The sequence below is a fragment of the Nicotiana tabacum genome, chromosome 9 (genome assembly GCF_000715075.1).
Source record: "Nicotiana tabacum cultivar K326 chromosome 9, ASM71507v2, whole genome shotgun sequence".
Taxonomy (NCBI): Eukaryota; Viridiplantae; Streptophyta; class Magnoliopsida; order Solanales; family Solanaceae; genus Nicotiana; species Nicotiana tabacum.
In genome coordinates, this window is record NC_134088.1 from 89,105,876 (window position 1) to 89,120,866 (window position 14,991).

At 37.2% G+C, this 14,991-nt stretch overlaps 1 protein-coding gene across 1 annotated transcript; it reads right to left on the reverse strand.

Moving 5' to 3' along the window:
- Positions 1 to 13,024: 13,024 nt before the first annotated feature.
- LOC107790064 (S-adenosylmethionine decarboxylase proenzyme-like) lies at positions 13,025 to 14,584 on the reverse strand. Its single transcript, XM_016611961.2, has one exon. It carries the CDS (start codon positions 14,358 to 14,360, stop codon positions 13,272 to 13,274), a length of 1,089 nt encoding a protein of 362 aa, XP_016467447.1. The 5' UTR covers positions 14,361 to 14,584; the 3' UTR covers positions 13,025 to 13,271.
- Between the last annotated feature and the right edge of the window lie 407 nt (positions 14,585 to 14,991).

Genomic DNA, 14,991 nt, shown 5'->3' on the forward strand with positions numbered 1-14,991 from the left:
ACAGGTAATGTAGTTAGACAGTCTATCATAACTACAAAATTGACTAACAATGAGGCCGAGTATGAGGCCATGATTGCAGGTCTCGAACTAGCTAGAATCTTGGGAACTGAGATCATAGAGGCTAAGTGTGATTCCCTCCTCGTGGTAAACCAAGTTAACGGGACTTTTGAAGTCCGAGAAGACCGAATGCAGAGGTACTGACTATACATCGATTTAAGGAATGAACCTTGCAACATGTACCTCGAGAACAGAATAACGAGGCCGACGCTCTTGCAAACTTAGGTTCATCGGTCGAAGACGACTCAACTCAGGGTTCGTCGTACAACTCATAAGATCGGTAATTGAAGAAGGTCATGTCGAGATAAACTCCACAAGTTTAACCTGGGATTGGAGAAATAAATACATAGAATACTTAAAGAACGGGAAGCTTCCATCAGATCCAAAGAAGTTGAGAGCTCTGCGCACAAAGGCAGCAAAGTTTACTTTGTACGAAAACAATACACTATTTAAAAGGATGTTCGATGGACCATTGGCAATATGTTTGGGACCAGGAGATAGCGACTACATCCTACGGGAAATTCACGAGGGCACTTGTGGAAATCATTCCAGTGCTGATTCGCTGGTCCACAAAGTAATCAGAACAGGGTATTATTGGACCAATATGGGCAAGGATGCAAGGGAGTTCGTTCGAAAATGCGACAAATGCCAAAGGTATGCACCTATGATTCATCAACCCGGGGAACTACTCCACTCTGTCTTGTACACATGGCCCTTCATGAAATGGGGAATGGACATCGTAGGCCCTCTCCCGTCGGCCCCAGGTAAGGTTCAATTTATTTGGTTTATAACTGATTATTTCTCTAAATGGGTTGAATCACAAGCTTTCGGGAAAGTCAGAGAAAATGAAGTCATATACTTCATTTGGGACCACATCATATGTCAATTCGGGATGCCCTCCGAGATTGTATGTGATAATTGAAAATAATTCATCGGCAGCAAAGTAACTAAACTCGAGGATCACAAGATCAAAAGGATCTTATCAACACCTTATCATCCTAGTGGGAACTGACAAGTTGAATCGACCAACAAAACCATCATCCAAAATCTTAAGAAAAGATTGACCGATGCCAAAGGAAAATGGAGAGAAATACTACCCGAAGTTCTATGGGCATACCGCACAACATCGAAATCCAGTACCGGAGCAACACCATTCTCGTTAGTTTATGGCGCCAAAGCTCTGGTCCCGGTCAAGGTTGTAGAACCTAGCATCAGGTTTCGATATGTAACAGAGGAGTTGAATAATGAGACCATGAATACGAGCCTAGAATTGTTTGACGAAAGACGCGAAGCCGCTTTCTTCTGATTAGACGCCTAAAAAAAGCATATCGAAAGGTACTACAATCGAAGAGCCAATCTTAGACGTTTTAACATCGGGGACTTGGTGCTAAGAAAAGTCCCCCTCAACACCCGAAACCCGAATGAAGGGAAACTGGGTCCAAACTGGGAAGGACCATACCGGGTTCTCGAAGTCATCGGAAAAGGATCCTACAAGCTCGGCACGATAAACGGCGAACAACTGCCAAGCAATTGGAATGTATTGTACCTAAAATGATACTACTGCTAAGGTACGACCCCTCCCATTTTTATTTATATTTTAAACTAACCCTTGCAGGTGTTCGACCAGAAACAACGATGGATTCTTCCACACAAAGCCTTTAGGTCTGAAAGTACGTGTTGCACTCTTTTCCCCTTAGACCGGTTTTGTCCCAAATGGGTTTTTCGGTGAGGCTTTTAATAAGGAAACCATTGATCGTGCTTAACTTAGAATAATTCAAAATTATCTGGGGCCTCTTTACAATCAACCTCGAACACTAGGGGGCATTGCCCTCGATTATCAACTTTGATGCAAGGAAGTTACTTCATGGCAGCAAGGTCTCGATAGGAAAAATTTGTAAGGGCCAAAAGGTCAAACGAACCATGCCCGCATAGTTTGCTCGAGCCCTGGCACAGAACATGTACGCATGTATAGTCATTTATAAAGAGAAGTATTTTTCTTTTCCAATATCTCGTGCCTTAGAAAAGTTTTTCTACTTTACAATTTCATACTCTAGATCTATTATGTAAACATGCTTAAGGGCCGACCATGACTAGAGTTCGGATGATTACCCCCACGCTCGGGGACTACCGTTCAAAAAATAAATGAGACCCAATTATTAAAACTCCGAGATCATAAGACCTTTTAGGCAACCCTCGATTTTTGTAGGCCACGACCATCCCACTCGGGGACTGACACTTCAGGCAAGCTTGAAGTAAAACGGGAAAGTAAGCCCAAGGGGAAAATCCCGAACTAAAAAGGCTACGACCGAATTAACACGGGTCGGAGACGTCCGAATTCCATAACAAAATATGCCTTAAAATCCTTTCATAAACCGGTTAAAAAGGCTACCCCCGGCAAAATCATAAAAGGCTTCGATAATATCAAGCCTCGAAAACTCTAATGAGTACAAAATTGTTCGAACTCTCAGACAATTCCTTATTTCATGCTAAGGCATTATAAGTTTTGCAAATACAAATGATAAAAAAATATTTAAGCCGAAAAGGGGAGAAAGACATAAACAATCTTTTTACAAAAACCTAAGGGCTATTTTTTGCTTTGAGTTCGAGAGACCATCCTCGCTCAAATAAAAAACCTAAGGGTTACCTTACTTCGAGTTCGAGCAAGCACTCACTCGATCGTAAATCCTAAGGGCTATACTAGTTCGATTTCAATCAAATTGTCTAAAACTCGAACCTTATAATACAACTTCATAATTTTATAAGGCAGAAGGGAAATAAATGCAAGGTTTGTCTGAACCCTCGAACACAATTTTATGCTAATGCATTTTTAACCTTTGTAAAATACAAAAAAGCAAAGGAAAAATACAAGACCCAAAAGGGCAAGAAACACCTTATGTTTATATTCAAAAGTTTTTTTACAAAAGGCCAAATCGGCCCCAGAAAAATACAAAAGAAAAACAAGAAACTTAATGTCCTAAGTGGCTTGATCTTCATCGGAGGCCGCGTCCTCGGGATTTTCTCCGTCTTCAGATTCGCTCGAGCTATCAGAGTCTTGCTCAGGGAAGGCCAGCCTTCGGGCCCTGGCTTCCTCCGCCTTGGCATTTTCAATTTCGGCCGCAACATCGAAGCCCCGAGCACTGAACCCCCCGAGAGCTTCCCTCCGAGCCTTCCATTTAGCATGTTCGACCATGCTCTAAGCCTTGGCCTGGTTGACCTCAACATCGATCCTGAACTGGGCCACTTTAGCATCAACTCTTTTATTAGCCTCGGCCACCTCAGATCTGGATACTGCCACTTCAGATCTAGCTACGGTCACCTCAGATCTGGCCACTTCGAGTTCATCAGCCAAGCTTGCTTTATCATAAGTGGCCAAATCCAACCGATGTTGAAGCTCCTTAATCTTCTTGATCTGCACTGAGGCATTTTCTTTTGCAGCCCGAAGCTGGGCCTCAGCCAACTCCAATTGCTCTTGAACGACCTCCTTTATCGAGGCGAGGATATCCATACTCTTTTGAATTTTTCCTCCTCGGCCAGTAGCTCATCTACTTGAGAATTGAGTCGTCCGATCTATTCGAGCCTCTGGCGAACCTGCAGAATCGGATCGTTAGTGGTTATCTCCAATTCATCTTCACTATCGTGAAGAATTCAGAATACCTGTTCAGCCATCTCTTCATGCTCATCCCGAGCCATTGCCGAATCCGCTCGAAGCTTCTCACTAAGAAGTTTGTAGGAGTCACTCTTCTTAGTGAGGTTCCGAACTTTAGCCTCATGCTCATCTCGGATTCGGAGGAAAGCCTCGTGATGCAACATTGAAGCCTACAAACATGAAAAAAGATGTTAGAATTATCTACAAACTCCAAGCATAAATGAAACAACAGAGATACCATCAAAGTTACCCGATTCAAAGCATGTTGGGCCTCGTTGATAAGGCAAGCGAGTCCTACCGCATTCATCACGGCTTGATCCTCTTCGGTCACCAAGGACCGAAGGTAACTAGCAATCCCCACAGGGGGAGAGAAAATTCGGGCATCCTCCGGGACGGAGAGCACTATCTTCCGCTTACTATCGGGATTAACACTCGGGGCCGGGAATCGATCCACCAATTTTGGGACCGATGAAGACCCGGTAGAGCGTGACCATGATGCTTTATTCGGTACCGGTAATCCACCGAACCCGATAATCTCCTCTGAGGCAGCCGACTCGAGCCCATCCAGAAAGCCATAGATATCAGTCGACTCTTGAATACCCTCGTAAGATCGACCTTCCAATATGTTGGCCTCACAGATCATAGCATCCGGAATCTGAAGGGATCCGCTAATGTCGATTATCACGAGCTCGTCCCTCGAGATATCTTCTGCTGCCCGAGAAGACTTGCCCTCGGTCTTCCTTTCAACCATCTCAGCTCAAGACGGGATAGTCTCGATTTTTCCTTGTTTAGAAGTTATGGCTAGGGTTCCCTTATCTACCTCTGCCGATTCGGAGGATTGTTGTATCACAACATTATCCCGTACACATGCTAATTCCTCTTCTCATCCGGGCTCATCCCTTAATCGACGGATCGAGTCCGGAGGCATGATACTGGAGCCCCCTTGGGCTTGCGAGATTTCTTCGCCGATTTTTTTCTTTTCCGAGACCGGGGAACTCGATGCATCTTTTCTCTTCTTCTCTTTAACCTGCTTCAAGCAGGGACCTATTCATCACCAGATGGGGGCCTCATGGAAACATCCTTCCCAAGTCCTACAAAGGAAAAAAAAGAGGGTAAATAAGTGAAGAAGATCAAACGACAAACAAATTAAAAAAGAGACTTACCATGACTGCGGGCCTCCCATAGACCATTTAATAGTTCCACCCAAGCGCGCTCAGAGTACGGTCTCTGTAGCACCAGACCTTCAACCCATCATTTAAGTTCCGGAATCGCTTCCGGCATTCGAGCCACAGCTGTAATAAGAAAGAAAAAGTGGATCAAGAAAATAAAAGGCAGTCACAAATTAAAACGCTCGAAGGGAAATAAGTACTCACAGTTCATATTCTATTTCTCAGGAAACGACATGTCATCGGCAGGGATCAGGTCCGAGGTTTTGACTCGAACAAATCGGCCCATCCAGCCTCGATCATGAGTCTGGTCTATACTCAAGAACGGCGCTTTGGTGGCTTGGCAAGCAAGCTTAATTAACCCTCATCGATAGAGTCATGGACTATAAAGGCGCATAAGGTGATTCAGGGTGAAAAGACACCCCTCGATTTTGCTTGAGAAGAATCGGAGAAGAATCACTATTCTCCAAAAAAAGGGTGGATTTGGCCAAGGGTCACGTCGTATCTCTTGCAAAAGGCGACGATGATAGGGTCTAATGGACCCAACGTGAAAGGATAAGTATAAATACTTAAGAACCCTTCCACGTGGGTAGTAATTGATTCTTCAGGCGTTGGGACTACCATGTGCTTGTCGCCCCAGTTGCATTCCTGTTTTACTTTATCGAGAATTTTCTCGGTGATTGCACACTGGTACCTCGATATCGGCTCACATCGGCCCGGTATCGAAGAAGGTTTTTCAACCTTAAAATCGATGACAGTTGAGCACCCTACCGGAACGAATTCCTTAGGGCGAGGCTCCGCCGCATCTTCGCCGCTGGTGGGTCGTGATGAAGAAACGACCTCTTTTTGCCGCACTATTTTGGAGGTTTTCGCCATTAATGAACAAAGGGAACGAGAATTAGGGTTGTATGCGATGTAGAATGTATGAAGCAAAGGAATTTTTTGAAGAGGATGCAAGAGTAGAGAAAAAGCTTTTTTGAGTGAAAAGTTTGAATGAGGATGAACGTGTGAATATTTATAGCTTGGTGATGATTGCTCAGAACCAGTAGTGGCCGACCAACGACTGACAAGCATTTATGCCTTGGTAACTGGACCGACGGGACGTTTGTTACATACATAATCGGGCTCGTCGCTGACATCATCATCCACCAATCGAAGTTCAGAAATTCATATAGTTTTTCGTCATCTTCTTTTTGAGAAATTAGGGGACTATCTGTATACGGTCAACACCGAGTTTGCCCTTCGTATGACTAATCGAGATTGGAACGTGATGGTTCGAGGTTCATCATTGTAATATCGAGCCATGATGCAAAGTTAGGTTGTCGAGCTCGAGCCCTAGAGACCAATCAATATCGAGATCGGCCAAGACCGACCTCGAGATCCAGAGACCGATCAATATCGAGATCGGCCAAGATCGAGCTCGAGACCCAGAGACCGATCAAGATTGAGATCGACCAAGATCGAAATCGAGCCAAGAAACAAAAAAGTCGTTATAGCTGTAATTGGGGGGAGAATCTCGGCGGAAATCACGGCGCAAATCAAGGAGAGACTAATTAATTAATCTATCATGGGATCCCCACTATGTATTTTTAATTATATCCAAAATAGGATTTGGCCACTATATTAAGGGTGGTTATCATTTGTAGAAGGGCATCAGATTCATTGAGATATATAGAATATAAAGCAAATACCATCAATTGGAAGGCTTAGATATTGAGTCATATTGTTCTTCTATCAATCACTCTCCATTCAATTTGAAGGTGATAAAACTTGAAGGATTAGGCTAACTAATTCATTTGGTTTGTATTCATTTCTTTTATAGCTAATTTCGATATTCATTTACTTATCTTTTCTAATTTGTACCAAGTTATACCACGTATCCTTAGAACTACGTATAAATTCAATTGCTATCCGTTTTTCGGATAAACACATATCTATTAAAAGACTAATTACTGACACAACCTGTTAAAGACATCACAAAGTTTGTCTATGAAAAATGCTTGTTCAAGTTCTTATTGCTTGAAATTTTAAAAAAGAGAGAGGAGGCATAGCCAGAGTAAATATGTTACTGTCTGTCCGAAAATACACTTTAAGTAGTTACCCGTGTTCTCTTTGAACGAGCATATCTAAATATATATATATATATATATATATATATATATATATATATATATATATATATATATATATATATAGAATTTAACTAGAATAATTATATAGATTATTTAGCTTTGATATATCCAGCAGGAATAGCAATTCACTTGTGCCAATCGCATCTTTGTTTCTTAAGTTTGTCAACCGTCGCACTTTTTTTCTTCTCCTACAAAGGAATTGATGCTCTTTAACGTTTTAGGATTTGAGGCGACATCATTTAGCAGAAAACACAAAAAAGAAGATATATACCTTTATGTAATAAAGTGTAGAAGTGAATTGATAATACAACATAAAGATAATCAGTAGTATGCTAGCAATTTATAGAAGGCGCGGTACAAACACTTGAACTAATGTATCTTAATGTTTTATAATTTTGAAAATAAACTGAAAAGCGTTATAAAGAGCATGAAAAACACTACATTGAATCAGATGCCATATTTATTTGCTGAAGAAGGAAGACAAAGAAAGATTGAGTTAGGGCTGGGTAAAAAAGAAGAAAATGATAGATTCTTCGACAGGGCAAAGAGATGGGGATTAACCCTTCGTTTGCAGAAAGAGGAGTAAGAGAGGAAGGGCAATTAATTAATGAAATTAAAGAGTAAATACGTGACTTTTCACTTTGTATTTTTGTTGGTGTAAAGGCGTGACTTTTTAGGATTTTTTTTTCCAGAGCGCCTAAATTGGAAAATATGAAGATAAACGCAAAAAACTAAGAACCCAAATCCTGGCTTGTGAATAGTGCCAGGTCATCTCCCATTTTCCCTGAATTATATAAATATATAGACCCTGAAATATATATATATATAGATTGTACCAAACCCGTCTGAACCCTTCGAGTTTATTCCAGATCATCCAAACAAGTCACAAACAACTATATCAACGTATAAACATGCTCAAAACTCAAATTGAAATGGAAATACACTAAATAAGAGTTGTAGTATTGCAACTAATATTACTTTTTCATGAGATTTAGAGTGTAAAAAACTAGTTTTTTATAAAGAAAAAAAGGAAATGTTGTTAATGTTGTTCAATTAACAACCAAGGCCGGCTCTAACGTCATAAGTGGTAAGGCTTATGCCTTAGGCTCCCAAATTTGGGGGCCCTATTTTTTAAAAAATAATAGGTTTATAGGTATTTAAAAATAATATTTTGGTACTTCTAATACAAAAGTAGAGTTTTTAATATAAAAGGAAAGAAAACTCTTTATATATATGAATACAATAATAATTTGACTTACTTAAAAATGGTTAGATGAATAATTTTTCCAACGTTCTAAGTTTTTACTTTTTACGCCTTCATTAGATAAAGCCTAAAATTTTTACTCCCCCTTCTTAATTTGTTCAAGTCAATCTTTCTTTTTCCAATCTTCTCATATTTCAAAAACCTCTACATATTTTGTCTTTCTCTTTAATATTTCTTACGCACATTCTTTCTCCAAGATTTTATTGGTTTAAGTGTTCAACAATACTTTTAAGCTTCCAATAGTTCTATACTTCTATTGTTCTATAATATCTTACCTAAAATCAACAATATCTCAAGAAAGACCAAACGAGTTGGCGATAATATCAATTGAAAAAAAAATAATTAGAAAATAATTGATTATAAAAAGGATTATTAACAATTTTATATCTCAAAAAGTTAGAAGAATAGATTTCAAATAAAGATATATCTTATAACTTTCTTTTAAAAATTTAGGCCTCATATTAAATTTTGACGTTAGGCCCCGCATGTACTTGAGCCGCCCCCGTAAACAACACTCTTTATCAAAATTGTCACAAATGTTACACAAAAATCAACGTAAACCAGTTGTTGTACATACGACTTCTAAGCTCAAAACTCCAAAATAAAATTTTTTACATGATAGGTTTCTTATTTAAGACTATTTATATAAATAACACCAATTGTAGTTTATTTCAATAATGAAAGATTTTTTTACTATTTTGGCAAGTTAAGAAAATAAATAGATCTTACTAAATCAGGGATTTATTTTATTCCCTTCTTCCTTATTAAATGTTTCTATCTTATCTATATGGTAATGAAAATATGAAAAATTCAACTTTTTTGGAGTTTAATATTTTTTAATTGTTTAGACATTTAGATCTATAAGCATGTATGAAGTAATGTAACTTAAATTTAGTAAATATTTATAAAATGTATATTGTATAACCACGTTTTTTTAATTTAATAATTTTATATTCTATTACATTTGAATATAACAGTTACAGATTCATCGTATCTTTCTAAAATAAATTTAAAGATTTATGTTATTTTTTTAGTATAAATTTATCATAATAATTTAAGAATCCTTTATGCCACGATTTTCTCTTCCTTTTCACTATTTTCTCTCCCTTCCACAAAATTCAATCACTAAATAAAATGAACAGCTTTAAACGTGAAGCATGCGTGAGTCATTTTTATACTTCATATATAATAGTAATACTATATAATATTTAAACAACTACAATGTGCTCTTAATATATAATATTTTTATACAATAAATATGTGGTATGTTTTGTATTATAAAATTTAATATTCCGAATATACGTCGTATATATTTATCATATTGAGAAAAAGAATTATATACTATGTATATCCAAATAAAATAATATTTTATACTAATAATATTTAATTTAATACTTCATAATATACTTATTAAATAAATATTAATGTATTATACAAATTATATAATTTGTATAATATCTAAATATTATAAATATCACTTATTCATCCAAGTATGCACTATTATACAAGCATTCACATTTATCAATAAAATATAGTTATACCACCAAATAGAAAGTACCAATAAAATCATAATTAATAATAATTTTATTATTAGATGGAAACTAAAACCTTTTGGTTTTATATTTAAGGAAATGAACACTTCATAGCGTGATTGTAGGTAAGGGTATAAAGCTTTCTGCTAGGAATATAATTATTTAGTTGCCTTGTATGTAAAATACCTATTGCTGCTACGTTTGTGAAAAGTTTTCTTAAATTTTGTCTATTTATGTTTTTTGAAATATCTGATGATGTCTATCTGCAAAACTATAAATTGAATATGCTTAAATTTCAAATACTGTATTTCTTACGTCCCAATTTATTTGTAATTTTTTTCTTCTTTAGACATTTTAAAATATAAGACACTATTTTATTTCAGTACAACTTTTATAGTTTGAACAATTCAAGTTCATCATGCTGTTCAAATTTTAAAGTTTAACGTGATATTTAATTCTACGTTAAATGAACTCGTTAACAATTATTTTAATATTTTTTTACTATCAAATACTTGTTTTTCAACTACAAGAAAATACTGTCCAAACCCCAAAGCGCAAACTTTTAACTAAAACTTAAACATTTTGTGAAGTCAATTACTACATCATATAAAATGGATATTATATGGGTGTACAAAGACAACTGATAAATCGCACCAAACCGACAATCTGAGTCAAACTGGAAAAAAAAAAATCCGATTGTGGTTTGGTTTGATTGAGTTTGGTATTGGAAAAAAAAAACTGACTATAATTGGTTTGGTTCGGTTTTAACTTAAAAAAAAATCAAATCGAAACCAAACCAACTCGATAGTACATTTATATAATTTTTAAAAATATTTTATATTTATAATATAATTTATAAATATTTCTTAAACTAGAAATGATGATATTGTTGGATGTCTATTTTTAGTTTTACATTGCTTTATAATGAAAATGCATAACTCAGTTTATCTTGTTCTTTAGTCTTACTTATGTAATTAATAGTACTTATTAGCTATACTTGTTTTAGCATGACCTACATTTTTAGATTATGTTAATTTTTATTATGGCTTATTAATTAGCAATACTTGCTTTATGCAATTTTATTATCTTTGTTATTGAATATTTTAGTATAATGCTATGAGTTTTCTCATATTATTGTATTATTTTCTTGAAAAGTACATTATATAGTTGTTTCTTACTAGGACTAAAGAAATATTTGGTGCACAAGTTACATATTTTGTGCTATGAAGACTTTATCGGAAAAAAATCCGAAAAACCCAAGAAAACCGAGATTGAAAAATCTGAATTTGTTGGTTTGGTTTGGTTTGGTAATTAAAAAATAATTAGTCGGGATAGTGAATTCCGGATACCAAAATAATTATAGGAAGACAAACAATAGAACTATGTACTTCTTTTGATGGAAAATTTCAGGGAAATTTCCAAGCGTTCATTTAAGTTGATCACTAATTTTGAGATGTGACTGAGAAAGTACCGAGAAACACACTACTCTTTTCTCCGGGCCTCCCCTATTTACGCGTTTTTTCACTTTTTGTTCTTGATTTCCAATATATAAGATCAATGCAGTTCCCCCCTAATAAAAGTGCAACAGCATAAGTCATAATACACCGATTCCTAACAAAAACTTCTTCACAGTAAGTTCTTATGAAGGTAACAAGTGATGATTCAACAAAGCGACCATTTAGTGGCAAAGATGAATTTTCCACAGCCACAAAAGATGCCATATTCAGAATTGCATATCTGACAGTTCTTGCACTTCTACAACTTCCATCGGAGAGAATAGATGGAAACCTAGTACCAACTATAATATTCACCAGAAAGCCTGCTATCTTTCATGCATTTATGTTGTCACTGATATTTGCATTCACAGGGTCTATGATGTCGGAATCTATGCGAGAAAAACAGCCCAAAGCAGCCTTGTATTGTCGAAAGCTGGCTGTATTTTCAATAGCAGTGGCTATGGGAGTATTTGCCTTCTCGAGTTTACTGTCCTTTTACAATATTGAGATGGTGGCTGCACCAAATATCTAACTCTCTGGTCCCTGATTTATTCAATGGATTAGGCGAATCTAAAGTGCAAATTGCTCTCACTGGCTTATTTTCCTATAGTTTGAACTAAAAATATGAGAGGCTTTGTATGTGTTTGTGAAATTGTGTATTTAAAGGAAGTAATCAAGGGGGAAATTGCACTGGTTAATAAGCATTATTATACATGCTAAAATCCATGGTGAATAAATGAATGATTCCTAGATACTACTATAAATATAGTGTATGACTGCTTGAATGGATGTTAAGGGTCAATTATGGGATGTTGAGATCAATTTTATTATGGCTTTAAAGTGTTAAGCAAAGGGCTACTGATGAATAAAAAGACTATAGTAAATGGTTAAACTTTTACAGCAGTGTGTAAAAAAGGAATTATGTATTGTGAATCAAAAATATGTTAAATTTATTAAGAGTTCAGAGTAAATCATTAAACCACAATCATGAATATAAATGCCAAATACTACAAGTCACACTATTAAAAAGAATGTCTCTATTGTGTCTATGTAAAAAAAACTAATCAAGGGGGAAACTATAGATGGACTGGTTAATAAGCACTAGTGTGTATCGAGGCAGTTTAGAAATAGCCTAAACTCCCTACTGCTATAGAAATACACAGTTTCTTGGGTTTAGCCAGGTATTTGACGGAGGGATTCTGTAGTATAGCCACTGTGTTGACTACGATTGCACCATTCATTGTCATCAAGGCACAGCCAAGGTGGTGGCAGATGCGTTCAGTTGAAGAAATAAGCAGTCTAGCTCATCTTTCTCTTACCAGGAGGGCATTTGCTATACAAGTTCTAAGTCTAATAGGCAGTAGGATGAGACTTACACGAGCTTTAGAAAGCCGTTATAGAGGGAAATAACAGAGACTTTTACAACAATGGTATATTGCAGCTTTAACCATCACCTTTTTGTGCTAAGACATACATGACTTGAAGAAAGCCATCCTGACAGGAGTATTCTGTTCTCGGTGTACAGTACATCCAAGTTCCATGAAAATGTATAAGCAGTTGTACTAGTGTTGGGATGAAGCTAGATGTTGTACAACTTAATACATCTTTTCTTTGCCTTTAGGCACTAGTTGACATCTCTTTTATACAGCAAAGCTGTGGTAGCTAGTGGCCAGCGCTACAACAAAAGGTAAAACAAGGTAGGTTGCAAATCCAGGAAGAAAAAATGCCAACTAAAGAACAAAAATCACATTTTTAAGTAGGTGGACTCAGAACAATCAAATGAGGTAATAATCCAAAATACAAGCAATAGGGCTTCTAGTAGAGAACCAAAAAGCCAAACTTAGCACAATTCTCATTACTAATTCAACGACAGAAAACCAGGACATAAAGTCCATTGTTTGGAAAAACAAGGATCAACACCACAACTAAACACCAGAAAACATCCAGAAACGACACCGGTAATTGAACTAAAAGACCCTCAACACCACTCCTTTTCTTCTTTCTCTTCCTCTTTCCAGCAGTTCTGCAGAACAGACTTTGGAGACCCACAGAAGGAACTCCTAGCAAACTTCTGGTAGACAATAGAACCACTCTTACCAAGTTCTTCTGGGCTCCACTCAGCAAGAGAGTAGCCCTTAACATCAAGAGAGCATGTATGCTTCAGTAGCTCAAGAGCAACATCAGCATGCAAAGCAATAGAAAATTCATCAGGCTGGAAACATGCCAGCACCCTCTTAACCAGCGACCCCAGACTCGAGGATTTAAAATCATATCCAACTGCTTCAAAGCTAGCATAACTAAAACCATCTTCAGGTGTAACATGAATAGTAGAAAGTGCAGCTCCTTCAATAGAATTCATGGAGTAACCACAAGGATCAAACTCAAAATCGCATATATCAGAGTTGGGAAGGATCTTCCTTATGCCGGATCTAATAGTCATTTGAGCTGCCGAGCTAGATTCGGTCTTGTAAAATATAGAAGCCTTCTCCCTATCCAAACTAGTCATGCACATCTCAAGAGTGTACACAGGGTTCTTAGACTGAGTAGGTCCAGCCGAGGCAGAGTAAACATGCCATTTTTGAAGTTTATCAGGACTGCCCAAAATCACAGCTTTGCTGCCTGAAGTAAGCTTTCCAAAGTAGCTATCAAGAACAGCAACTTCTTCAGAGAAGTGACGATGAGGAAACGACTGAGCCCCAGGGAAAATGAAACTCCCACGGGTATACTTCACAGCTTGTACTTCAAGTGAAAGGGTATCAGCCAACTTCAGGATGGCAGGAATTGAGAGAAGCAATTTTGTGGTACCACAGGTCTTGATGATTATCTTGTAAGAATAAATGAAAAGGCTCGACTCAGAGAGGACATAGGAGTCAACACACTCATTAGAAAGAGAATCAACTATGGTGCACTCAGCAGGTCCTAGAATCTCATCCAATTGTGCTTTTGACAGTGATCGAAGTCCTTTTCCTTCAGGATCAGCAAAAAGGCCAGGTTCAACAAATGAAATTTCAAGCCTCTTCTCATAACCTTCAAAGCCTATGGCAGAAGCTGGTAATGCCACTTCCATGATGAAAATATGTTCACAGCAACAAACGATCTTTTAAAGGAAATAGCTCACAGCCAAGGAGAGCAAGAGCAGAAAGCAGCAGAAGAAGGAAGAAAGTGAGGAAAAGGAGTGAGGGTTTAACAACAAAAACAATTGACAGAAGGAATTTTTTTTGGGATTTTTTCTTTTTTGTGCCAGGAGACACGTGCAGGAGAGAAACTTAAGGAATGTCAGGAGGGTTTGCGAGCGCACTGCACATATACAAAAATAAAAAAGTTGCAAGTGATCAGAATTATAAAATTCTTAAAGCTCATTTTCTAAGGTTCATATCCAAAACAAAAGAAATCCAGATACTTACGTTGGAGTAAGCAGCAGATCTGAACTTCTTGATTCCACCGTTTGGTCGAACGTCTTCAATACTGTAGCCAAGGGGTGCTTCGTAGAGTAAGGATTTACTACTAGACTTCTTACCACCTTTAGACTCCATTAGATCATTCACCTGGATCTGCCAATAAAAGAACTAAAACTTCAGATAGAATTGAAAGACAGTAACATAATAAGAGCAACTTAAACAGTCATAATGGCAAAGTGCGAACAACAACAAAAGTTTCACTAGGAGTCCAAAAGGCCAGTCCAAAATGACAGAATGGGT